The sequence below is a fragment of the Eptatretus burgeri genome, chromosome 10 (genome assembly GCF_056783735.1).
Source record: "Eptatretus burgeri isolate ZD-2024b chromosome 10, Ebu_testis_v1, whole genome shotgun sequence".
In the NCBI taxonomy this organism is placed as follows: domain Eukaryota; kingdom Metazoa; phylum Chordata; class Myxini; order Myxiniformes; family Myxinidae; genus Eptatretus; species Eptatretus burgeri.
In genome coordinates, this window is record NC_140970.1 from 28,005,319 (window position 1) to 28,030,331 (window position 25,013).

The window sequence follows — 25,013 nt, forward strand, 5'->3', positions numbered from 1 at the left end:
CCATTGTGGAATTTTGCCAGAATGGTCATTTTAATAGCCCGATCTGTGGATCCAAAACCACCTTCGAGGCAATGATTCATCAAACTTATCTTGTCCACCAAACACCAAACTGAATGCTTTTCAATGAACCATTATACTTATGTGTGATGCTCTGACCAAAGGCAGGTTTGGTGCTTCCAAACCAGGAATGCACCATGTGGTTTCGCTTTGCCTTCCCGGGGATGGTACAGGCAGGAATTAGGAATTTGTTCAGTGGGCCGGTGATAACTCAGCTACTCAGCTACAATTCCGTTTGGAATCAATCCCAGACCAGTCAACTTAAAGACAAGTGTGCTACCTCTGCACCACTCTGTTTGACCTGAACAAATTGATAAATAATAAATTGGTTGATACCGCATCGAAAATGGCTCAGGAGGGGAGGGGAGTGGCAGGGTGGGAGGGTGGGGTCTTCCACTTACAAATTAGTTAATGGGTCAGGGGATAAGGGATAAGGGGAGCAATTAATTATAAGAGGAGATAGTTATGTCATTAAATATACCAATTGAGATGGATGGTTTTCTATTCATGTAAATAGGAATTGTCAGGGTCGACCATGTGAAAAGGATTTTTTCCCCAATCATCCGCACCCACACCCTTTTCTGCTGAATTGAAACCCTCTTTCGACAGTCACCCAATTCACTTTATGAGATAAAGGAACTTTACGAGAACCAATGGTCTTGAAGGGGAAGGCCGGGCGGGACGCATACGCGTGCGGTTTGAAACCAGCGGGGCCGATGGGATTCAACCTTGGCCCCTTTCAGACCACGCCAGCCAATGAGGAAGAGGAGTGACATCGTGTGGGGTCATCTTAATTGCACTGCCCGACAGCATGTTTGCCAATTTGGCCATTTACTGGCCAAATTCACCGATTTTGGCCTTTTTCACTGTTGTTTGGCCGACAAGGAAAAAAGGTGCTGGCCAAATAATTTTTTGGCCTTTTTGGCCTTTTCAAATAAAACTGGGGCTTTTTTATTTCCTGCTAAAAGTCCAAATTGCTTTTGGCCATTTCTGGCTAGTTTGTGACTGCAGCCGATCTCTCAGTGACCACAGCCATTCAAAGCCATGAGTTCCAAGCCCCCTTTCCCACTTGTATGTGTAAATTCCCCATGCTCTTACGTAACGTCCACAAGCGCTGGTGCTATCCGAAGCGTGCATGCACATGGTTGATGGGTCACGTGTCACAATTCTAAATATGGACTTGTCTGGCGAAATAAACACGTGACCCGATATTTGAAGTGATACATTTCAAAATATTTGATTCGGTAGGGCACGCTTTGAGGACTTTCCCACATCTCAACCTGCTGCAACTACGAAGCAAGTGGTCATCCCGTTGGCCTCCTCCACCACAATGAGGCACTCTCGCTGAGAGAATCTGGCGAGCAAGATTGTCACGAGTTTGAGAACTTTTCGAATTTTTGGCATTTTTCAAAGCGATTTGGCCGGTTTTAATCATCGATTTGGCCGACAGCCTAAAAAAAACTCTTGGCAACCCTGCCCGACGGATCAAAGCGGCTAAAAGACATTCTTCACCGGATCCTCAAGAAGTCTGTGTGACATTTCTGCACTGGATTATCCACCAGACTGCACGAAATTCCATAAAGTACTTCAACAAGCTATTCAGCCTGGGTTCTGTGAGTCGTGCTATCTCCCCACCACTGCTCCTGTGCTCTGACTCCGAAAGGGAGCGCCGTTGCCCAGATCCCCAGCCATTCTGTGACCACACCTGAGCGACCCACCTTGAGCCCATCATGTGTGGGGAAACACGAGCCTGCACATCAGAGTGAAAACTAGCAGAGGAGCCTGGAGAAAGGGAAGCCCGATGCACATCCACTCTGCCCCCTTCATCTCATCTCATCTCTAATCTCCCATTTGTATTATTTGTGTACTTAATGAGTGACAAGATTGACTAAAAATTAAGCAGGAAATCCAAGTGAAGGGAATTAGAATAAGCTAGTTGCCCTTGGGGTTTGTCCATTTATTTGATGTTGTTTGAGCTCAACCCTAATCCCAACCCTTTCCTTTTTGCTTTTCTCTGTGAATAATTGTTTATATTTCGTTTTATCCTCATTCCAGTTGACTCACTCCTGTGTTCGACCAGCGTGGGTAAACTGGGTTTAATCTACTATCCCTAAACCTCAGTTTGAAGTTCTGTGTTGGGCTGGCAGGTGAAACTCCACTGTTTGTTGATCTTCACATCAACGATCCTGCTGACCAACTAAACAATATCAGGATAAAGATGGCTTCTTGACTGCTTGGTTGGTTATCTTTGAGGGGAGGGGATTCATACGTGGGACAATTCAAAGGATAGACATGCATTAATTGATTTTCCAGATTGGTGGTGGAATGGTAAGAGTGTCTGCTCTGAGTCTGATAAGTCGGTGGTTCAAACCCTGGCTGAGTCAAACCAAAAACCTTAAAAATGGTATGTGCTGCTTGCTTGATGTTCAGCATTTAAAAGGATAAAGCATAGACAATCCCTATTGCTTGGCATTCAAGGGGAGGAAGACATTCCTCCCTCGTGAGGAAATGCTCTGCTGATTGTGGTGAGAAAAGTGGTGCTATTGTTGTGATATTGCTGGTACCCAGAGTAGTCTGGGAGGTGAAGGCACTTACCCCAAGCTCAGTTGCTGTGTTAAATGGTTGTTTTGTCAGTATGCCCATGTGTGTGTGTGGTGTGTGAGTGGCAACTCCATGATGAGCCTCAGACCTTGGATTAAAAAAAATTCAATGCAGCACTTCAGTGCTGGTTGTCTCATTTCTGGCCTGGAATATGTCACAAGTGCAGTGTCCTTCCCCTCCCCCAATGAAGTCAGGATTTAAATTTTTTAACTGGGAGATGGGACACCTGACCAAATGTACCATCCAAAGGACCACACTTAAACCTCTTTGATGCATGTTCGTCCAGCGGAGGTATGCAAAACATCAGGATGATGGGTTATAGCCTGCTCAGGAATCAACTCGAGACTAGACAGCTCCAAAACAGATTCGCTACCACACAACAGCTCAAAAACAGATTTTGTGTACAAGGGGACTACCATTAAGCCATCCTGAAAGGTCAAGGATAGAAATTAAATAATTTCATATATGTATGTGTGTGTGTGTGTGTGTGTGTGTGTGTGTGTGTGTGTGTGTGTGTGTGTGTGTGTGTGTGTGTGTGTGTGTGTGTGTGTGTGTGTGTTCATGATGCACTCCTAACTGAACGGTGAGTACACCAGATCGAGTCCCATTACAGCTATTGCTGCACAATCTGCGACCAAGTGCCACCTGCCACATGGGTACATTGTCTTCCGCCCCACCAATCACAAACCAGGTGGAATCACCATTATTTTTAGCAGTTGAGAGTTCTGTGAAGATGATTAATTAGGTACTCTGACCTGAACAAATGTCATGACAATACCGTCATGACGACGTCATGACTTCAGCCCCAGAAGGGCCTCTTGTAGTACAAAGATGCCAAGATCAAATGCTTTCATGAAGCAGATGAAAAGCAAAGCTAATGACTAGTTTCGCCCTTTTTTGCAGCTTGTCAGGATAACAAATCGCTGACATCATGCCATTCATATGCATAAGTACACCAACAGATCACCTCCAAAATAGGATGACCTCTGGTTAGGTACTCAGGTATTTATAAAGACCAAGATTTATGGTCACAATTTATTACATCAGTGTCATGTCACATTCAGGTACAAGACTCAGGAGAGTCATTTTTTGTTTAATTTATCCTGCCTGACCACAACCCACCTCCAAACTGGTGATCAGCAGGGCAGAGACAATGCTTTCGTGTGGGAGACGATGCTTTTTGCTCACAGATCATGCAGTTATAGGACTCGATCTGTGCCTTGCTACCTCATCAAGTTAGGGGTTCGATTTTTATTTGAACTTTTTTTTGTTTTCGATGGTTACAATTGAACGATTTTGCAGTGTGCAGTCCTGATGAGCCCATAATAAGGGTGAAACCTGGGTCGGCAGCTCTGCATTCATTTACTTGTGACCATAAATATCAGTGTTTAAAGACCTGGATATCTCACGGAGGCCATCCTCGTTTGAAGGTGATGTGGTGGTATACTTATGTGCAGGATGTGAGCATAATGTTGCATTCAGGGTCAAGAGAGTCATTTTCTGTTATATATATATATATATATATATATATATATATATATATATATATATATATATATATATATATATATATATATATATATATATATATATATATATATATATATATATATATATATATATATATTTCTCACCACTAACTCACCTGCTCACTCACTCACATAGATGTTTAGTACTTTCTAGTTATGCTAAAAACTTGGAATTTTGCATTGCAACTCAAAACCATGGTTCCAACAAAAATCACAAAAATGTCCATAAATGTCCACAACTGAAAATATTTGAAAACAAATTATGGCATGTGGAGCTTCATTCTCACTCATGGAGAGTCACATGACAGAAGACAATGGCACATCACGTGATCTTGCGCCGGGCTGGCATGATCGCTCCCCAAGGGTACTGGTGATTCTCAATGTTATGGCGGTATGATTCGGAAAGTGTCTGTGGATTTTTGTCATTTACGGACGATGTACAGTGGAAAGTAGTCATACACATTTATCGTTTAGAGACAGTGTACAGTGGTGTTACAGTGCATATTTACATAACTAGACTGAGTGGTGTAATGGTTCGAGATCCGATTCTGGGAGGTCGGCAGTTCGAATCCTTGCCGAGTCATACCAAAGACTTTAAAAATGGTTTGTGCTGCTTCCTTGCTTGAAACCCAGCATTCAAAATGATAGAGCACAGACAAACAATGTTGGGAAGGCAATGGCAAACCACCCAGTATAACCCTTGCCAAGAAACTGCTTCAGCAGCACCCACGCTCTGTAAATAGTAAGGCACATCAAAATCAAAGATGATTGCATACACAGTACAGTTGGACCTCTGTATCAGTCACCTTGGTCATAATAAATATTCAGAACATGTATTTTTGTGTCACCCTGGTGTAAAAATATACCCTGCCGAGGAAAACGGATGGAAACACACAGTTCGGTGAGATACAAGGCCTGCTTGGACCTTGAATGGAGACACAAAGCTGGGCGAGGCCTGCTCAATCCCACTCTTCGGTCACGTGACCCTCCATGACATTTTATAACTTTTGACCTCTTAACATTCAAAATTACTATATTTTAAAATACCGCCCCTTTGAAATAGTCAGGTGAAGCTGCTCAAAGAGAACACGAAATGGATAAATACTGGCTCTGCAAGTAACAGTGTTTTAACAGCCTATTGCACTGTATGGTCAATTTATGCTTCGCTGCTGCATTTTGTCTTCCCAGTAAGGCATGCCTTCCTCATAAACTATTAAAAGCATACAAAAGGAGTGTTATACTGTACTGTCCTGCGTTTATCATTGGGTCTGGAATTCAACCCATGTCAGACACAGAATCACTACCTCTCAAGCAGCCTCTTGCACAATCGTTATAAATCTAAATTCAATCAACGTATCAAAAACTAAAGATGCTAACTTAACCTGATGGTAGCTCAAATTGGCTTGCTGCAAAGGATATGCATCATGGGAATACCCGACAAGAATATGACAATCAGTTTGTTTCAACTTCCGTTAATAGGTCAGAGTACCAGTTCCACCCTTCAACGTTTGGCTTTGACTTCAAAGCATAAACACCATCTTGGCATTGCCGAGCAGCCCATTAGAATGTAAACAATAGTTTCATTTTATAACTTTAAACCTTTTTACATTCAAAATTAGTATATATTTAAACTGTTAAATAAAGAACTCATTCTCATCACTGATTTAGGTACTTGAATAATGCAAGCACAATCCACTTCAAATATATAAAGCTTACACTCGTATTTATTATGTCTGAAAATAGGATGCACCAGAGTATCTGCTTGCAGTCTGCAAGCATGCCCCACTACTGTGTGTGTGTGTGTGTGTGTGTGTGTGTGTGTATACTGTATATACATACATATATATATATATATATATATATATATATATATATACATACACAAAGACACACACATATTCTATATATGATGAAGAGAGAAATGTATGATATCAACTTCATGTTTACATAACTTTTGTACAAAAAGTTTACAAAATACTTTCACAGATAGATAAACTTTTACATAGCTTATTTTTGTGTACAAGAATTGAAGTTTTGAACATAGAAAATCTAAAATTGCTGCAATGTCTCTGGTTTGAGTTTAACAGGGTGGTGACCTGAATCAATCCCACTATAAATCTTATAACCCAGCACTCCAGGTGCTTTTCCATGAGCACTGTTTTGAGTCAGAAATGCTAACAAACCCCTCCCAAATAGATGGTGTAATTAAGTGAGAGGGTGCATTTCCTTCAAGGATGTGAACAACATATAAGATGAACTAGTACGATCAACATACACACTGGTATAAACTTGAGAACGAGTATGAACTCTCAAAGTGGTACGAACTCTCGAACTGGGACAAGCCCTCAAACAGGTACGAATTGGTATGAACATACAAACGTACGGAGTGATACAAACTGGTATAAACGTACGACAATATGAACTGGGCCAAACCTACTAAATGGTACAAACATAAGAACACAATCGCCATATGAATTGGTACAAATGTAAGAACATAACAAACATATGAACTTGTGGAAACATAAGTAATTATGAACTAGTACGAAGTTACAAACAATGTATGATCTATGAAATGGTACGAATAATGCACAAACCAACGAACTGGTATGGTATAAATGTATAAACTTACAAACTGGTGCAAACATACAAAAGAATGAATGAAGAACAGCATAGTTTGTCGATTTTAAAGATGTTTATTTTTTAGTTTAGGGACATCATGTTTTTATTTCCATGCTATAATACAGGAATTTTCATGAAAAATATTTGGTCAACCTTGAACAAATTGCAACAAAAAGTATCTCTGTTGTTTTATACTCCTGAACATGTCCTCTATCACAAATAACAAGTCTTAAGGGATCCGAGAAGGAGAAACCTGTGAAAATCACTGGAATTTGACCCCATCCAAAAATATCATTTTTCTACATGTCATCCTTCTTCAAACATGTTAAAGCCTATCTCAAGATTTCAGTGAACTGTTACATTCTGATTTTTATTGAAACTGTTGGCAAGTAATTTGGGTTTGAAGGACTAAGAGGCAGTCCCAGGTGATAGCTAAAAAAATTAATACGAAAATAATGAAATAAAAAGCAATACTGATTGATACATACATATGATACATACATACGAATGAAAAAGTACATACTATTCTTGGCACATAACAAAGGTGAACAAGTTAGGAAGAATGCTTGTATAATTATGTTATAAATGATGAAATAAAACACTGAAGACCATTTACAATTATTGCAGATTGCCATTGAACAAACTCATTAAAAAATGTAAATACAAATGTTGAACACCATCAACTGGCAGGACTAGTAATAGTAAAACATAATACCAAATTGCAGGCATAATACAGAGAACCTTCACAACAGATGAACCATCTAAGGGGTCTAAAAGGGAGCTTTCGGAATACAACAGAGTCTGCGGAGAACTTGACAGTGAACATGTACATGTTGTATTATGCATGAAAAGCATAGATCTGCATAAAAGATGACTAGTTGCCCTATTGTCAGCATCTCCCACCATGGGTAACCTGGGTAAATGTACAAGATGAATTCAGAAGTCAACAATGTCATCATCTTCATCTTCATCTTCACCAAATGCAAGCTATGTTGTGTTTGTTCAAGCAGATCCTCTACAGTTTCCACAAGCAGGAGTATATTCAATGCCGTGCTTGTTGCATGTGCACGTCAAGCTGCTGCAGTCGCTCTGGCAGTTGCACCTGGTGATCCGCAGCAGCTCCTCAGGAGCAGGAGCTCGGTCTGTCTGGAATGGGACAAGCCCCTCAACGCTTTCTCGCCATCCCTGCTCATATGGAAGGAGTCCATCCCCAGATCCTTTCCACTCTTGAACCTGAAAGTACATATGGAGGCTGTGGTACTTTGCTACTGCTGCTGATGCAGGAGGTAAGCTCTGTGGTTGAACGTGAGATGTGCTGGAACTCACCTTCTCACAGAACTGTTTGTGCCACAGAGAGTCTTACTTTTCGTTGTTTCCCATTGTGGAAGATCACCAAGGCTTTCTTTCCTGCAGCTACAGCATCATTGGTAGAGGCTCACTGTGCATCAAACACCTTGGCTTGCTCACGAACGTGATTGATTGTCTTCAATTTATTGAGGGAAACTCCTTTCCCGATCTCGTAGAGTCGAGATGTTGTGTCACATCCAAGGACAGCATGGAGGAAGAGGATGTGTTTGCATATGTCTGGACCAAGCTGTTTCTTGACTACCTTGATGTTCCAGATGTGAGGGTTCTTTGTGTTCTTAGGCACTGGGCAGAAGAACAGGTCATGAGACTCTAAACTTGTATCGTATAACAGGAGGGCAAGGAGGTCTGTGTGATCGCCGAACAGCACACTGTTGTCTCAAGACAGTCCCTGATTCTGTTCAGCACACCAGACTGGCAAACTTCTTCTGCAGACAATGAACCGTCCATCAGCTTCTCATGGAGGACAGCATCTTTGTCCAGGTCTGTTCAGGTCAGGTCAGGAATGGGAGCATGCGCCTGAGCATTGCGTCGCTATGTCCACTTTCCACCGGACCTCCATGGGCCTCCATCTGACCATCCCCCAGGCAGATGCCTGGCCCATCCCCATCTCCTTGAGATGCCAATCAACTTGCTGCAACCATGAGGCACAAGGTTGGTCCATTGGCCTCCTCCACTCACGAGGTTCCCTCGCTGAGAGAATCTGGTGAGCAGGATCAGCGTCAGGAAAATGAGCCACATGTCCATACAGCTGCAGCTGACGTTCACGGACTATGCAAGTAACAAATCTCATTTGTGTCTCTCTCAGCAACCGCTCGTTGGACACAAAGTCTGAACAGTGATAGCCAAGGATTCTCCAAAAAGACCTGGTACCAAAGGAATGAAGTCTCCGTCTCAGATCCCTGGTCAGAGTCCAAGTATCACATCCACAGAGCAAGACTGGAAGCACCAAGGACCTAAAGACTCGGACTTTCGTCCTAATGCCCATACACCGACAGCGCCACACCCCATGATCCAGTGAATCTATGACACGCCAGGCCGGACCCAGACGTCTGTTAACCTCTGGCTCACAGCCAACGGAGACATGAATATCACCACCAAGGTAAGTGAATCTCTCAGTGACCTCAATATCCTCACCACAAACAGGAACAGACAAGAGAGCAGCATCCAAGATGTCACCGAAAGCCTGGATCTTAGTTTTGACCCAGGAAACCCATAATCCCAGCGGCTCTGACTCCAAGTCTGTTCTGGCGTTCAGGGTCTGGGCCAAGTCTGAGTATACTAACAGTATACCACATTCAGCACCTCAAGGGTCCCCAAAAGGATATCCAGAGTCTCTGCAAAGATGACTGCATCATCCGCGAAATCAAGGTCAGAGATCTTGACATTCCCAAACGATGCACCGCAGCTTGATCTCTCCAACAACCTCCACATAATCCAATCCATACAAGTACAGAAAAGTGTGGGGGCCAGTACACAACCCTGACGAACTCCAGTAACAACTGGGAATAAGTCAGAGATGGTATCACCACACCTCACAGCACTCTCAGTACCAGAGTATAATTCAGACATCAGATTAATCAGTTTTGGTGGCACCCCACAAAGACAAAGAATATTCCAGAGGGCATCCTGATTCACCGAATCAAATGCTTTGCAGAGATCAACATAGGCTGCAAGCAGCCCCTGCCGAAACTCTTGTCTGTGTTCAGTGAGGACCCGAAAGGCGAGGATACGGTCAATTGTTGACCTCTTTGGTGTAAAGCCTGACTGCTCTGGGTGCTGGTGCTCAAGCAGATGGTGGCGAACCCTTTCAAGAATTATCCGAGCAAAGCAAAGACCTCGGCCTCCTTGTCCACCCTGAGCACATGCACAGTTTTACGCCTCAACTCCCTGAACAGCTCAGCTCTGCCATTAAGCCTGGCCCTGCTACTCTGGTCAATGGTATCTAGTGTCCCTTGAGAGACAAAATTCATCTTCGCCCAATGGTGAGTTCCAAGACATCCACTGGCAACATCAAGGATTGTGGTCTTGAAGGCACTCCACAGCTCTTCAGGATTCCCCAAAGCACCCAGACCCTCCAAATCTCCACTCAGCCTGTTCGCAAATTCCTCAGCTTCCCTCTCATCCTTGAGCTTGCTAACATCCAGCCTAGGTTGGGATGGTACCATTCTCCCGGATTTAAGCTGCAAATTCAGAGTTGCTACAAAAGCCTGTGGTCGGTATTGAGGAACTGAGCACTCCGGTGGACCCTGCAGTTCCGGATCATCCTCCAGCGACCAACAACGAGCACATGGTCAACCTCCTTTGCCACACCATCACAGGTCTGTTCTCCCACTCATATCTGCAGCAGATGGGGTTGCGTCATCTGATGGGGTTGCGGCTGCTTCATCAGAATCCAGATCTTCAGACTCTGTTTCTTCTGAGTTGTCAGGTTGACTTTGTAGAGGGACATCAAATATGTTGGACAGCAGCAGGGCATTTAGTTCTGCTTCAACAATGAAGTGTGTTTGAACTGCACCAGCAATGGCCTTGCCAGTCAGCATGTGGACTGCTGCATTGGGTGCATTAAACGTAGAATGGTATTAGTAAACGTCCATGCATGGTTCAGGAAGTTGTAAAGGGTACAAATTGGCTAACTGGGACTGTCAGAAGTACCGTTATATAAGTGCAATAAGAGGTCAGTGAATCTCGATGTAGCAGGTTGCTGCTTTCCCACAATCCAAATAATAATAAAAAAAATTACTGATTTCAGGACTTTCCCCTCGTAGGATTTTTCAAGACTATTGGTTTTTTGTTTTGTTGAGGATGTCATAGAGGACATCTTTCTCGGTATGATGCAAATGAGAAAGCTTTTGTTGCAATTTGTTTGAGGTCATGGTACATAATATGCCTGTACTGGACTAATAAAAGGGAAAGCAGACTTTATTGGACAATATAGCGAGAAAATGCACCAAAAATTAAAAAAAAAATAACCAAACAGTCACATCGAGTTGGTATGGTATTAGTCTCGCCTTTATGTATGTATGTAAGACATCGGTAGATTTCTTAATTCATTAAGGACCTTCTTTTGTTGGACAGGGAAATATGGAGCAATTTTTGAAGGCCCCTCTTTTGTTCCAGTCATGCCCTCCCCTTCCATCCCCTTAGGATCTTATCCATCCTTAAACTTCCTTCCTTATCTCCCAACACAGCCCACAATCGCTCACCCTTCTTTCTCTCTCCTATCACTCTCCCTTCTTTTTCTCAATATTTAACTTTCTCAATTTAGCCTCAAACCCAGGGTCTGGGGTTAAATTCAAGAAGTTAAATATTGAGAAAATATTTAGAATACATACATATATATATAAAATATAATATACATATATATATATATATATATATATATATATATATATATATATAGAATACATACATATACATATATATATATATATATATATATATATATATATATATATATATATATATATATAGAATACATACATATATATATAAAAAGCCTGGTGTTGGCGCAGTGGTTAGGGCAGCGGCTTGGGATCCAAGAGGTCCTGAGTTCAAGCCCTGTTGGGCCACTGAATTAATACACCAGGGGGTTGACTCAGCCTGTCATCCTTCCGAGGTCGGCAAAATGAGTACCAGTATACTGGGCCGGTGTATACCCCGGTTAAAATAGGTGTACCATATCCCTGTGTCGTAAGAGGCGACCAGGGTTGCGTCAGGAAGGGCATCCGGCGTAAAACATGTGCCAAATCACTATGCGGATCATACGGATGATCCGCTGTGGCGACCCCTAACGGGAGCAGCCGAAAGAAGAAGAAGAAGATATATATATATATATATATATATATATATATATATATATATATATATATATATATATATATATATATATATATAGCCAATTTATATGAATGAATAAATAGATGAGCCCTTTGCACAATGTCGAGAGAGCTGGAAACAAGAGTCACGCTTTTTCTTTTCCTCCTCAAGGTGAAGTCAAAGCTCCTCAACACTGGCAGAGCCCAAATGGTGGCAAGGGTTGTTTATAGGAAGCCAAAAAGAAATTCAACGTAAAGATGCATTGCCTGGAGCAGGACCTGATATCAAAAGGTCTATCGTGTTCAAAATGTGTTTCACCTGAACTCGTGTAGTCGTGTCCATGAAGGGAACCCCTCGTTCTCACGGAAGTGAACCCTTAATGAGAAGCTGTTTTGTCTGAACCTCCGTTTCAGCACAAATCCTGAAACTGGCAAGTGGAGGACAACGTTGTGTGCAAGTTGCGTTCAATGTCACTCCTCTTGATCCTCTTTGTTCTCTTGTTTTTCCTCCTTCTTCACGTTCCCATCTTCCGTCTCATTCTGCTTTGTCGTCTCCACATCATCTCTTTGTGCCACTGGGTAAAGAGACAAAAGCAAAAAGGTGGGGAAGATGGATGGGACTTAAATGAAGATCAACTCGAATTTTAGAGTGCTCGTCGATGTGACTCATGAGTCGACAGTGAGTTTGGGAGGCTCAGATACATTCATGCTGCTGACTTGGCTTCAACTCCTGACAAAGCCACATTTCATACAAAAACTACCATTCTGGTGTAGACATGTCAATGTCGTTTTGAGGAAAATTTCAGAGAACTTCACAGTTCTCCCCCCTCGCCCCTCCCACCACTCTTTCCTCCAATTGCCACCCACAATGTTTTATAATATTCTGACCACATTTCTTCCACCCAACCCCACCATCCTTTCTCTCTCCTGTCAACTTCCATTTTCTTCCTTTTCTTCCTGAAATTTTTTTTACAATTTCGACTCCACCCCACCGCAATCCTCGCATGCATACGTAACGTTTCTTTCACAACAGCATTCTTTTGGCCTGGCAACCTGACAACTGTCAAATGAAAGCCGACTACTAATACTTAATTTCATTCATTATTTACCCCACACATGAAGCACAAAGTAGGGTTAAGCAATTGGTTCAATGTCTGTGTACAAACGTCGACAGCCTATGATTGAGGACCTATTTAATTACCTCCGACACTAAAGGTGGAGGATGTTTTCAAAGGTGGAGGATGTTTTCAACCATTTCTTTGTCTGTCATGGGAGCACAATCCCTCATAAAGTTGTGTACGGATTGGGATGAAATTTGGTGAACAGGTTCGGTGTGTGTGTGTGACAAGGAAGAATTGATTCAGTTTTGGTGAAGATTCGAATCCGGATCCGGATATGAGAGTTATTAAATTTTTTAAGTGGTTCTTCACCACTGAGAGATGGGGCCAAGAACGATATGTAGGTATCGCACGACATCTCAAAACTTGGTGGACGGGTTGTGTGTGTGTCACAAGAATTAATCGATTCGATTTTGGGGAAGATCCGAATCCAGATCCGACCTATCAGTGGGATACAAAATGTGAACTGTTCAGCCTGGCAGAGGTATGCGGTCTACCTCGTGTTGTTCTAGTTCTATGGTGTTTTCTCTGTGATGATAGGTGGGTCAGCAAGGGCGGAAAGAGCTCATCTCGAGATTGGATATCTGGAAGGAATTCACTGCAAGATGGATTATAATACTGTCAATAAAAATCTGACCTCGAGACAAATTATTATATAGAGTGCATCTTTAGATGGGTTATAATCTGGAAAGTTATTTCCATAGTGCATGTTTAGAGTAATCGCTTGAGGTGAAATGACCACATAAGGAAATGCATCGTTATTTGTATGGGAAACCACCGTCTTCTCTCCTTGCATGTTCGTGTCTAAAACCGCTTTCCCCTGGTACCCATTAAATGTTTTATTCCTTTGTAAACCTGTCCTCTATGTTCTTTTTGGGGAGGAACCAGGCCATGGGCACAAGTTTTGGAGCGAAGGTGGGTTTTGGCACATGAGGGCGTGCTCGGGCCATGTTCGCAGAACTTGCACGGACTTTAAAGGTGGGGAATGCCTCGATTGACGGCCAAACCGGCAATCAGCGCAGGGTGAATCTCTCTATCGAGTGCAGCCTGTGGCTACTGGTTGCATCATTGGTTGGGACGCGGCTATGCCGCTGATGCAGTGTCCCCCTTACCAGTACACTGGTGCTCATTTTGCCGACCTCGGAAGGATGACAGGCTGAGTCAATCTCCTGGTGTATTAATTCAGCAGCCCAACGGGACTTGAACTCAGGACCCTAGGATCCCAAGCCACCACCCTAACCACTAAGCCAACACCAGGCTGCAGGGTGAATGAGGCTGAGCTACATCACGGGGCGGGGCGGGGAATCGTGGGGCCTAGAAAGGTGACGCACATTCTAGAGCCCGGGAATTCACGCACGTCCGGTGGAGTGGCAAGCTTGTGGTCCGTGGTTTCTAGCTCCCCGTTCCGTGATGGTTATTTTGCTGGTCCAGCTCGGGCTATTGCAGCTGTCAGGTAGACAGGCTCAGACAGCTGTAGAATCCGACCTGTTGCCGTGGAGACGCCTCTGAATCCCGCTTGTTCCATGGACAACCACATATGGGTCGCAGATGGTATTCCATTGTCTTTTCCTTTCTCCCTGGTATTTCTCCTGTGGTGTTATCGGGGCCCAAATAAGGTGAGGTAATTAAGGATCTTCCTTAAGTACGATACCCAGGGCACGTATTTCAGTTCATAAATAGTGCAAATAAATGCTCCCGTGTCTTTTTTCTTCACTCCACTAATTTAATAAATACACACGTGAAGTCGCTTGATCTCTGTGAGTGATTAGAGTTATCCTGATCGCGAGTTGCTCGGTTATTAATCATCCGTTAAAGGAGAGATTGGGTTCAGTGCCGAGTCGCACCCCACACAAAACGCACGTCACGTCCGGTGCGGCAAAACAGCTCCTGCCACCAATCCGGTGTCGGGCGTTAGGGAAGTACCAGTACATCCCTCAACCGGTTCAGACATTCTACCGAAGTACGGTTGCACTGCAAATAGGCCCGCAGCCCCGCTTGGAGCGTCTGAACCGGTGGACCGCTGTGACCACTTTAATTGCGGTTTGTCAGGATTCAGACCGGGCAACAGGCCCGGCCTCAAAACTGTAACAATATATAAAGAGCTCATCTTGAGAAGGATTATCATCTGTAATGAGCTAATCTCGAGATATTCTTATTACCTTGAAACTGCTTTTACATTTACTCAAAACCCGACTCCCACAACTCTGCGTCTGAGCACTCAACTGTTCTGCTTTCTTCACCGGATGGCATCCAAAGGTTGTTTAAATTGTCTAATCTCTAATGAGAGATCGGTTGTATTGTACCCGTGGGAGATTGGAATCGGTTATTAAATGTAATCAGTGAAGGAAGAGAAGTGAAAGAACAGCTGTTGCAGAGAGCCAAGGGGATGACATGCAGATTTATATTGAGGAGCGCAGCAGCAGCTGTGTTCACAACCTTCGCGCTCACAACGTCTCGGGTCTCTCTTACACCCTGCTCTTTCTCCTGGACAGAATTCATGTCTATGTCTTCCGTGCAGCGTGCATCTTTAAAGAACACACACACACACACACACACACACACACACACACACACACACACACACACACACACACACACACACACACACACACACACACACACACACACACACACACACACACACACACACACACACAACCATTTGGTGCGGTTGCACTAGTAGGGCACAAATCTTTTTCATTTTTGATAATTACATTTATTAAAACGACGAGAAGAGGGGAAATAGTGGAGAAGAACGGAAGAAGACTGCAGACAGATTCCACTTTCTTCTTCCTTTTTTTCTTCATTGTTCTCAACCCCTCCCCCCCTCATAAATGACCTTTTCCATGTCAACTTGAAATGCCACTTGAGCTTTTCGAGTCTCCGTGGGAAAACAAATGATAAAAGGTTAACACGGTATGTCAGATGGGAAATGGAAACAATCAAAACTACCTTTTACTGCCATGGCTGCTTGCGCCAGACACCGGGCCACCCTCCTCTCCTCTTCATTCTTGTGGCCCCGTGTCCCGCTCGTTGCTACGACGACCGGAGCCCCAGTGACGTCTTCACGCTGCGTCCCCGATTCTGCTCTTCTTTCCTCATCATTCTCCGACGGCTTGTCACCTGTTGAAAAGAATGGTGGAATGAATCCTGCGCGTGAAAAGGAAAGTGAAAAGTGGGGTTTCAAGCGCTTGGTTCACTGTCTGTCTGTCTGTTTGTCTGTCTGTCTGTCTGTCTGTCTGTCTGTCTGTCCACAAACGTCAGTTTATGGCCCGACATATCGAGATGGATCTCACGTACCAGGAATAAACTGTTTCGGCGTCGTTTCACTCAGCCAAATCATTGCTGGGGAACGTCTGTGCCACTGATGCTATGCCTCTGATACAGTGTACCCCTGTAGGCTGTGCCTCTGATACAGTGTACCCCTACAGACGATTACGTTGATACAGTGTACCCCTGTAGGCTGTGCCTCTGATACAGTGTACCCCTACAGACGATTACGTTGATACAGTGTACCCCTGTAGGCCATGCTGCTGATGTAGTACCCCAATGTTGTTGATACCGCTGATACAGTGTACCCCTGTAGGCTGTGCCGCTGATACAGTGTACCCCTGCAGGCCATGCTGCTGATGTAGTACCCCAATGTTGTTGATACCGCTGATACAGTGTACCCTTGTAGCCCATGCTGCTGATGTAGTACCCCAATGTTGTTGATACCGCTGATACAGTGTACCCCTGTAGGCTGTGCCGCTGATACAGTGTACCCCTGCAGGCCATGCTGCTGATGTAGTACCCCAATGTTGTCGATACCGCTGATACAGTGTACCCTTGTAGGCTGTGCCACTGATACAGTATACCCCTGAAAACTGTGTCGCTGATACAGTATACCCCTGTAGGTTATGCCACTGATACAGTATACCCCTGAAAACTGTGTCGCTGATACAGTATACCCCTGTAGGTTGTGCCACTGATACAGTATACCCCTGTAGGTTGTGCCACTGATACAGTATACCCCTGAAAACTGTGTCGCTGATACAGTATACCCCTGTAGGTTGTGCCACTGATACAGTATACCCCTGAAAACTGTGTCGCTGATACAGTATACCCCTGTAGGTTGTGCCACTGATACAGTATACCCCTGAAAACTGTGTCGCTGATACAGTATACCCCTGTAGGTTGTGCCGCTGATTCAGCAATCCTTTGCAGGTTAGAACAGGAATCTGTAACTTGTTTGGGCGCCTGTGATAATTTGCCTAGTCTTCATGAAAGACAGGCACCGAGGGATCTTGAACGTCCATAAATGACCAGTGTTGGTGGACAGAGCCTTTCTATGTGCATGGTGCGTCAAAACCGCTTGTGGAGGGGCGCCCTCTTGCATTGTAGTCCGAGTGTTGGCCAGAAAAGCGTGCATTAGGGTCCGCACAATGTTTTTCTGTATTTTTGTGATCACCAGACCATCTGAATGAATATACCGATTGATGCCACTCTGGCACCCTTGAGCATTTTTGGAGAAAGCCATTAATATGCAAATTAGCGGTGGCCATTGTCGAAATTACTATTTTTCTTAATATCTCCAAAAGTAAGCATCCAAATAGCCTGGTTGGGGTGTCTACACCCATGTTTTTAGGGTCACTGGTCATGATAAACCTACTTAAAATTTCATAACATTTAAATTTAGCTCATTAATATGCAAATTAACAGTCGCCATTATCAAAATAAATTTTTCTTAATAACTCCAGAAGCATCCAAACAGCCTGGTTGAGGTGTCCCTTTGTATGCTCCCCTTCCATCCCTTCCCTCACCTCAAATAGCTTCAGTTTCTAGCAACCTTGAACTCTGATTCTGCAATGTTCCCAGACAGTATCAGCAAAAGTGTCCTAAAAACCTCCTCTACGACTCTTGCTCATCCTCTTTCTGCTATGTTCACGCTATCATTTGCTCTTGGTCACCTTACATCTATTTAGAAGTCAGCCAACATCACTACAATACACAAACAGTCAAACATGGTGTAACAACAGATTATTTTAACTACAAGGACTTTTCATTTCCAATTATTATAAGCAAAGTCATGGAATTCATCCTTACAGTTGATATCAAATCCTTCTTTTCCTCCAACAGCCTGATTTTAGACCATCAGTTTGTTTTCAGACCCGGTCATTCTTCCCTGGAAATGCTGCTTCTGCTGACCAAACAATGGATACAAGCCCCTAAACTCAGACGTGAGATCAGGGCCGTCTCTCTGGACATATCTCAAAAATGCGATCGTCTGGCATCCTGTCTTGCTCTCCAAATTCTCTGCCCATGGCATTCAAGGCCACCTCGTTTAATGGATGACTGACTCCCTCCACTCTCGTAACCAAAGTGTGGCTCTCAACTGGATCCCCCTCATCTCCTCTCCCTTTTGAGAGTGGAGTGCCCCAAGGCAGTGTCTTGGACCCAGTCATATTCCGAATCTTCATCAATAATCTCTCTGCCTCTGGAAAATCCTCCATGTATCTTTTCACTGGTGATGGCACGTTCTTCCAAAGCACCTCTCAACCTTCAGGTAAGCAGCAGCCTCTTCCCTCTCTGCAAACCTTGCAAAAATCAGGAACTGATCCAATACCTGGAACTTGTCTTTCAACCATGTCTAATCTCAGAAAGGACTGTCTGATGAACCCTCCTATCTACTTCTTCAACAAACCTCTTGAAGAAGTTCCATCACTCAAACTTTTGGGCCTCACCATCAGCCATGATCTTTCTTGGGCAAGCCATACATCTTCGTTGGCCTCTAAAGCAAGCTACCAATTGGGCATCCCCCATTGTGCAAAGTCTTTCCTTGGCCAATCTGAGCTTGCATAAACTTTCAAGGTCTTCATCCACAGCTGAATGGAGTACTGTTTTCCCCTTTGAGGTTGCAGCTCTGCCTCTGAACCTGTTTCTGCCACATCGCAGAGATGTTGGTGGCATGTCTTCTACCCCGTCCTTTCAGGGCTTGGAACCTCTGCCCTTTCCTTGCTGTGTAGCCCTCCCTCTCACCATGATTTCTGCAAGGTGCACACCATCTGTCAGTTACCTACTTCTGGTGAAACTCCCAAAATCCAGCCCCTCACTCATTTGTTCCTCTTTTCTCTCATGGAGCCTGTTCAATCCTATTCTCCCCTCCAGGGCTTAAAGATTGCTGTACACCTCAGGTCATTGTTTCATTGATCATTTCTACTATCGATGACCCTCTGGATAATGTGGAACTTGGCCCATCACCATCACCCCTTCCGTTCCACATCATTGTGTTCCCCTCACCCCCACCACCATTTTTTTTCGTTTTTTGTTCCATTTTTGGTTCATCCCAAGTATTTCCTTTCTCCTCTTGCTATGTTTGAGCTCATATCCAGATTGTTCACCTCCTCCCTTTCCCTTTGCCCTCAATATTCCACACCCCATTCTTCCTCCAGGGTCCCTCTGGCTCTGTCGTGTCTTTCTACCCTCCTGTTTTGTGTGTTTTACCCCCTTCCCACTACATCTTTCTTCTTCTCTGCTCTATTCTATGCTCTAGATCTTTCACAAGCCTCGACTTTGAATACAATTTTTTTTGTAAGGTCACAGAGTCACAATGCAAATGAAACAGTCCAACCGTGTGTAAATACAGTAGTTGTTGGCTGGTCTTTTAATGAAAGTTTTACCTTTAATGAACTTCCTCAGTCACTAGCTTAATATGGAGTGTGAAAAAATCAGTTAAGCTGACTGTCCCAGATACTTGTACTTGGTTGTGGACAACAAAGATCCATTTAATTGGTATACACCTTAGTACCCCAACAGGGGCTGAAACACTTGTCAAACTCCAAATACCTTTATTGGTCGATTTTAGGATTGAGTACTTTGTTTCATTGACAACTTTCCTAGTTTGAAATCTCCAGAACAGCCAATGTCCTGCAGACATGGAGTCTGTAATTTCCGTAATTTTAGCCCACACCCCCTTCCTTACATCCTATTGTTTCTGTAGTTTTATCTCCCACGCCCTCCATACATCCTATAATTGTGTTCTTACCCCCAGTCCTCAGTTAACAACCTATTGTTTCTGTAGGTTTATCTCCTCCTCATCAATGTTCATCTCTTTCACTCCCTACCATGGACAAAGGGAGTCAGCCTGGTATCCCAGGTCGAAAAACCAGTTAAAACCAGTACACATTTTCAACTGGTCTCTATTGGTTCTAATTGGTCTTTAACTGGTCTCTATTGGTTTCAACTGGTACCAGTTAAATTCAGTCAGAATTCCAATTTCCCAGTTGAAAAAACCAGTAGCTCATATTTGTACCAGTTAAAGTCTTACTGGTTCCAGTTGATACCAGTTGCAATGTACTGGTCCCAGTTGATACCAGTTGCAATGTACTGGTCTCCCAGTTGATACCAGTTACAATGTACTGGTCCCAGTTGATACCAGTTAGTTAAATACAATTGTATTTCAACTGGTAATATATCACTCTATTCCAATTTCCATATTAAAACCAGTAAGAAACCAACTGGCTTTACTGGTACCAGTTGGCTACTGGTTTTCAACTGGTACCAGTTGACCAGTAAGATACTGGTCTTTACTGGTTTTTTGACCTGGGATGGTTCACTTTGCAATGTGAAAATAACTACAGGAAGTGGTCCGTCCATCAGCGATGATTCATAAAATATTATTGAAAATCAATTGAGCCATTTCCATGTTATGTATCAATTTGGTTTGGGGGGGCCTGGAGTGCAAAATAAAATTTTGATAAAGAAGTGGAAGGGGTAAAATAGTGAAAAGATAATATAGGGAAGAAAAAAGGTTGGAGGCCGAGAAGTGACAAAGTGAAGAGGGAATTTCAATCTTATGGAAAATGTGATGGGAGGGGAGATGTTGTGTGAGACAAATGTAGATGATCCTTTAATGTTCTCAATCATGAGGAATTAATAATTGGCCTACCTGTTCCTTTCCTTGATGACAGTCGTCCTCTTAAATCAGCCAAGAAAGCCTGGTCATTTGGCCAGCTGGTCACAGGTACATCGATCCTCCGTTCCTCCGGCAGCTCCGTGAAGCCCGTAACATCTCGACTTGGATCATTCACCAGAGGCACTTTTTTTGTGCCATTGCTCTTATTGTCTTTAATCGCAACTTTTGGCCCATCACCATCAACGTATCTATCAGCAGGGAATGAGTTTGGCCTGTATTGACGCCTTGCCCTCTGGCCTAATACCAACCCCAGGGCAAATGCACCTCCTCCGAGCACAAGGCATGCAGCAACAGCTACCGCAGTGCTCCATAAATGGCTGTTATGGCTTCCCAACTCTTCCGTCACCACTCTCCACTGCTCTGTTGTAGGACCAGCTGAGAATTCTGAAAAATCATGGGAAGTCCGGAGGCCAGGTGTTTGTCTTTCAGGAGGTTGAGTTCCGATTTTTCTGGGCAATTTCTGTTCTTTCTCAGTATTCAAAATTCCCAAACCATTTCTGCTTACAGCTTTAGAATGTTGCAAAGCCTGACTAAAATGTGTGGAATTTTCTGTTGGAATTCCAGGTGGAATTCTTGCAGACCAGCTATTGTTTTCAGGAATGATAGAGCACAAAATTGGGGCAATGGGGATTGTGAGGGAAAGGAAAATATGCAAGAACACCAATGATGTGCAGAAAGAAAGAGGAGACAACATGGTGTTTCAGGCTGTCCTGTTGAGAAAGAGAGAGTTTGATGTCATTGGAAAAAAAAAATGAAACTGCTGCAGTAAGAAAGATTATTTAAATAAAGTACAAAATTTAGAAATACCAAACAAGGACAGACAAAATAACTGGACACCTCAAGTACACCATGAATGGCTCATCTCAAAAGTAGGCCTACGGACAATTAGGAGCACAATGTTGCAACCTCATCATTCAATAGCCCCATTCATCATCAACATAGAGTGACTCCACATAAGTGGAATTGCATACCACTCACCAGATTCCTTGTTATACCATCTAAAGAGTTCATGAACTCCACTCTTCTTTAAAGTATTAGGACTCGATTGTGTCGGAAATATTATTTTCTATTTAAGAGTACCTTACACACACCTCTTTCAACCCTGTGATCAATTAGGTTTGGCACATGCACAGAATGCCAAATGACATGCTTTCATCGACTCTTCCTCTTGTGATTGAAAGGCATACAATCTTCTTCAATTTTTTTTTCCATTATTTGTTTACGATTTTTGGAACACAGTCTTCATTTAGCGTCATTTTTGTAAGCAACTTGCATCTCCAAGAGCGCATAATGCCTCATTTCCCTGTGCAGCTCAATCCAGGTTCAAAACCGAGGTTTGAACCAATCTGGGTTCTCCCTCAACCCACTTTCACAATCGACTCGAGTTGAGTGAAAGCTCCCGTTTCCATGCAATGTGAGTTATCAATGGATGTGGGTGTTGCTTTCATAGCAAGCCTGACAGCAAAGCCGTAGCTTTTGTCCGTAGCCTGATGGAGTACTGCTCTCCCCTCTGGGCTGGTGCTCCTGCCTCCCACCTTTCTCGGCTTCACGCTGTCGAAACCAGGGCATTTAAGATCATCGGCATCTCCCGCAATGAAGCTGAGTCTTTGGGCCTCTCACTCAATCACCGCAGGTTGGTCGGTGGTCTTTCTGTCTTCTACCGACTCCTCTCCAGCCTTGCCCCCCCTGCTCTCTCTGCGATTTGTCCCCACCACATTTCCACAGGGCGCTCAAGGTCCGCCAACAACCCCCTTCTGGTAAAACTACCAAAATCACGAATCACTGCTCATCTTCACTCTTTCATTCCTCTTTTTTCCCGCCTTTGGAATAAACTTCCTCACTCTATTCTTTCCCATTCTTCCCTCCAGGCTTTCAAGACAGCTGTTCACCACCACCTCTTATCTTCCCCCATCCAAATCCTCGATCTTTTCTACCCCCGATAATCCACCCAAGCCCACTTCCTTCATTTCTCCTGCTTTCCTTCCTGAAAGTCCCTGAAATGTCCATCTTCTCTTCGCCATGTTCCCCGTCCCATCCCCATCCCTCTCCCTTCCACAGTTCACCTAATGTGTCTGTTCCCCAATGTTTTGTCCCTTCCACTCCCGCCCCTCTTGTCTCATGCCTCCTTGCTGTGAGTTGTGTGTTAGCTCTCATACGAGCCTCGACCAAGGTATACAAAAAAAAAAAAAAAGCCAAAAGGATAGATGCCATTGCTTTACTTCCAACCATTCTAACAATTCCTTGGAGCTTTTTATTAGTAAGGTGACACGATAATATAAGCATGGAGAAACGAGAACAGAATGGAGATAGCGAGCATTCATCCCACTTTGGGAAAGGGAACGAAAGGAACCAGGGCCAGCTCAAATTGCCATCCAATGCGAGTTGGCAAAGTTAACATGGAAATGCAGTTTCAGGGATAGCCGGGTTTCCAACCTGGATCGAGTTATGCATTGAAACGAGACATAAGGGTCGATCACATGATGGTCTTCTCGGGTTTTATCTAGCCTTTATGAATCTAGCCTTAGCTTTATCTACCCATCCATGCAACGAGCTTTCTTCCAACTTTTTTCCTTTGTGCCTTTACACATCCTAGGCTCCCATATTTTCAGTTCCATCTTTGCTCTTTACTTCTGCGGATTCCTTCTTAGTCTTTAGTTTCATTATTGTACTATTCCACCCAAAAGTACCATGAGCAGGATGAACCCCATTGTGGCACTTGTGCTTTGCATTGTCCAATATCTCGACAATTTAAAACTCTTAAAATACAATTTTGTGTCAGCATCAAAGTTTTCAACTCAAAGTTTCGGAACTCCAATCTTTTAGCCATCTCACACTCTTAAAGTGCAGAGAATTCCCCTCACTGGCACTTCTGCAAAAAAACTCGACTTCAAATATAAACCAACGATATAAACGAAAACAAAAATCTACCGTACTACTGGCTCATGTAAACTGCTAACAGAACACAAAACAATCTAAGAATCGTTTCAACTTGTACAACATACCTTCTCCCTTCTCTGCAGAGTACTTGCCGATTTCCAGTCTGTGTGCTCAAAGTCAGGTCACATTTAAACAGGAAAAGGCATAAGAAGAATGGAAGAATTTTAAAGGGGATATTTATGATATAAGTGTGCCGAAACAATCCGAGAAATGTTCAACATGCACACGTTAACTTCTTTAAGAGCTAACTTGTACTGAACAGGATTTCTCACCCCTGACCCTTAAACTTGATGAATGATTATTTTCCTCAGCCGACATGCTCTTCGCTAAACTGTTGTAGCCGAAGTGAACAAAAAAACCCCTTCTCGTGCCAGATAGAGTCAGCCGACCCTCGGTAACACAAGACGAATCATTCCACCAAGCAAGTAAGGATTTCGCTGAGGAAAGGAAACTTTTTCCAAAGGATCCACAGCAATGTTCCTTGGGTAACGTACTGTGTACCATATTCCCAAACATGTGCTACCTCTTTAAACATTTTTGGAACTCTCTCTCTCCCCTTCCTGCCAGATGTTCCTTCTGATTCCATTCAAAGCAGCCCACCCCTCTCCATCCGGTCTTTCTCTCTTTTCTTTGAGCTCCGTTCAACCACCTCTTACCTGCCGATATCACGTCATCTCGAACAAGCTATACAAATCTACAGCTACAAGCTTAATGGGCTACCTTTGGATTGGGAATTCACACAACTGAGATTATAATTACAAGCTCGAAATAAAATGAAGCTTCAGTAACAGCAGTAAAAAAAATAATACAAAAAAGAGGTACAAGTCCGAGGTGATGAGTTAGAAATGGAAGAAAAGGAAACAGTAGGAAATGGTGGAAGACAGGTTGACAAAAGGGTCTGGAAATGATTAAGGGAGAGAGAGAGAGAGAGGGGGTGGAGGGAGGTGGGGGAGGGATGAGGGGGAGGGGGGAAGAGTGAAAGGGGGAACGATTTTTGTTTTCAAAGTTCAATTCC

General features: G+C 43.5%; 1 protein-coding gene across 2 annotated transcripts; it reads right to left on the minus strand.

The window, feature by feature from the left end:
• Positions 1-12,038: 12,038 nt before the first annotated feature.
• On the minus strand, positions 12,039-24,992 carry LOC147018164 (uncharacterized). Of its 2 annotated transcripts, XM_085897576.1 has the most exons (4): positions 24,064-24,992; positions 21,035-21,771; positions 16,060-16,230; positions 12,039-12,564 (listed from the first exon to the last, which is right to left on the minus strand). In XM_085897576.1, exons 2-4 carry the CDS (start codon positions 21,753-21,755, stop codon positions 12,461-12,463), a joined length of 996 nt encoding a protein of 331 aa, XP_085753702.1. In that variant the 5' UTR covers positions 21,756-21,771; positions 24,064-24,992; the 3' UTR covers positions 12,039-12,460. The 2 variants fall into 2 exon arrangements, with proteins under 2 accessions (XP_085753702.1, XP_085753704.1); XM_085897578.1 differs by lacking the exons at positions 21,035-21,771; positions 24,064-24,992 and adding an exon at positions 16,408-20,252.
• Between the last annotated feature and the right edge of the window lie 21 nt (positions 24,993-25,013).